The sequence below is a fragment of the Lotus japonicus genome, chromosome 2 (assembly GCF_012489685.1).
Source record: "Lotus japonicus ecotype B-129 chromosome 2, LjGifu_v1.2".
In the NCBI taxonomy this organism is placed as follows: Eukaryota; Viridiplantae; Streptophyta; class Magnoliopsida; order Fabales; family Fabaceae; genus Lotus; species Lotus japonicus.
In genome coordinates, this window is record NC_080042.1 from 15,482,004 (window position 1) to 15,483,239 (window position 1,236).

The 1,236-nt window shown below is 43.2% G+C and overlaps 1 protein-coding gene across 1 annotated transcript; it reads left to right on the forward strand.

Moving 5' to 3' along the window:
• The first annotated feature begins 254 nt into the window (after positions 1-254).
• LOC130736112 (secreted RxLR effector protein 78-like) lies at positions 255-716 on the forward strand. Its single transcript, XM_057587959.1, has one exon. The coding sequence runs from the start codon at positions 255-257 to the stop codon at positions 714-716; it is 462 nt and encodes a 153-aa protein (XP_057443942.1).
• The last annotated feature ends 520 nt before the right edge of the window (positions 717-1,236 follow it).

Here is a 1,236-nt window from a genome sequence, read left to right on the forward strand (position 1 = left end):
CATGCTAATGGGAAATTTGTGCGAGGTCTGAACGCGGCTTTTATTACCTTGATCCCAAAGACTGCCAATCCTAGTTCTATGGGGGATTTCAGACCTATAAGCTTGATTGGATCCACATACAAGCTAATTGCCATGGTGCTTGCTAACAGATTACAGAATGTTATGCCATCCTCTTAACAGAAAATCAATTCTCCTTCACCAGGGGACGCCAGATTGCTGACTGCATTTTTTTAGCGAATGAGGTGGTTGATTCAATGAGAAAACGAGATGGCGAGGGCCTCTTGCTAAAGCTTGATTTTGCTAAAGCGTATGACAACATTGATTGGAAATTCCTACTAAATATGCTAACAGAGATGGGATTTGGACAGAGATGGATTAAATGGATTCAGGGCTGCGTGTCTACCGCAACCTTAGCTGTTTTGGTAAATGGATCACCTACGGATTTTTTTGCAATAGAAAAGGGCTTAAGACAAGGCGACCCGCTTTCCCCTCTTCTATTTAATTTATGCGTGAACGCCCTCTCTTGTATGCTGAATCTGCTACTTGCTGAAGAGAATCCTTGTGGCTTCTCCATTGTCAATGGTCTCGCTATCAACCACCTTCAGTTTGCTAACGATACCTTAGTCTTTTGTGAAGATGATGCTAGTCAATTGGGAAGAATTAGTGATGCTCTGGAAGCTTTTCTCTGGGCGTCGGGCTTGAAAGTTAACTTTTGATAAAACATATCTGAGTGGGTGCAACGTGACACAAGAAAGGATAGTTGAGCTCGCTGAAATCTTTGATGTGAGTGCTGGGGCGTTGCCATTTGTATATCTTGGGGTGCCACTTCGTGATAACCCTAGGAGGAAAAGCTTCTGGTCCCCGATCATTGAAAAAAATGAGGCTTAAGCTGGCTAAATGGAGGTCTAGATTTCTGTCTATCAGTGGGAGATTGGTGCACAGGCAGAAACTGGTCATGGTAGATTGATTTTAGAAGAGCTTGCTTTGGTTGGGAAAAAGATGAAGAGAGCCGTTTTTTCCAAGCCATTAATTCACACTTACCAAGCAGGGGCCCTGATACTGTGCTTTGGCTTGGAGAACAACGAGGGATATTCTATGTCAAGACCATTCGTGAGGCCATGGAACTAAAATTACTCAACCTTGTGGCCTTTTGGAAAATCCCTAATGGTTAAGAAAAATAATACCCCCTAAAGTGGTGCTCTTTCTCTGGCAAGCTGTGATCAACAAGATTGCTGT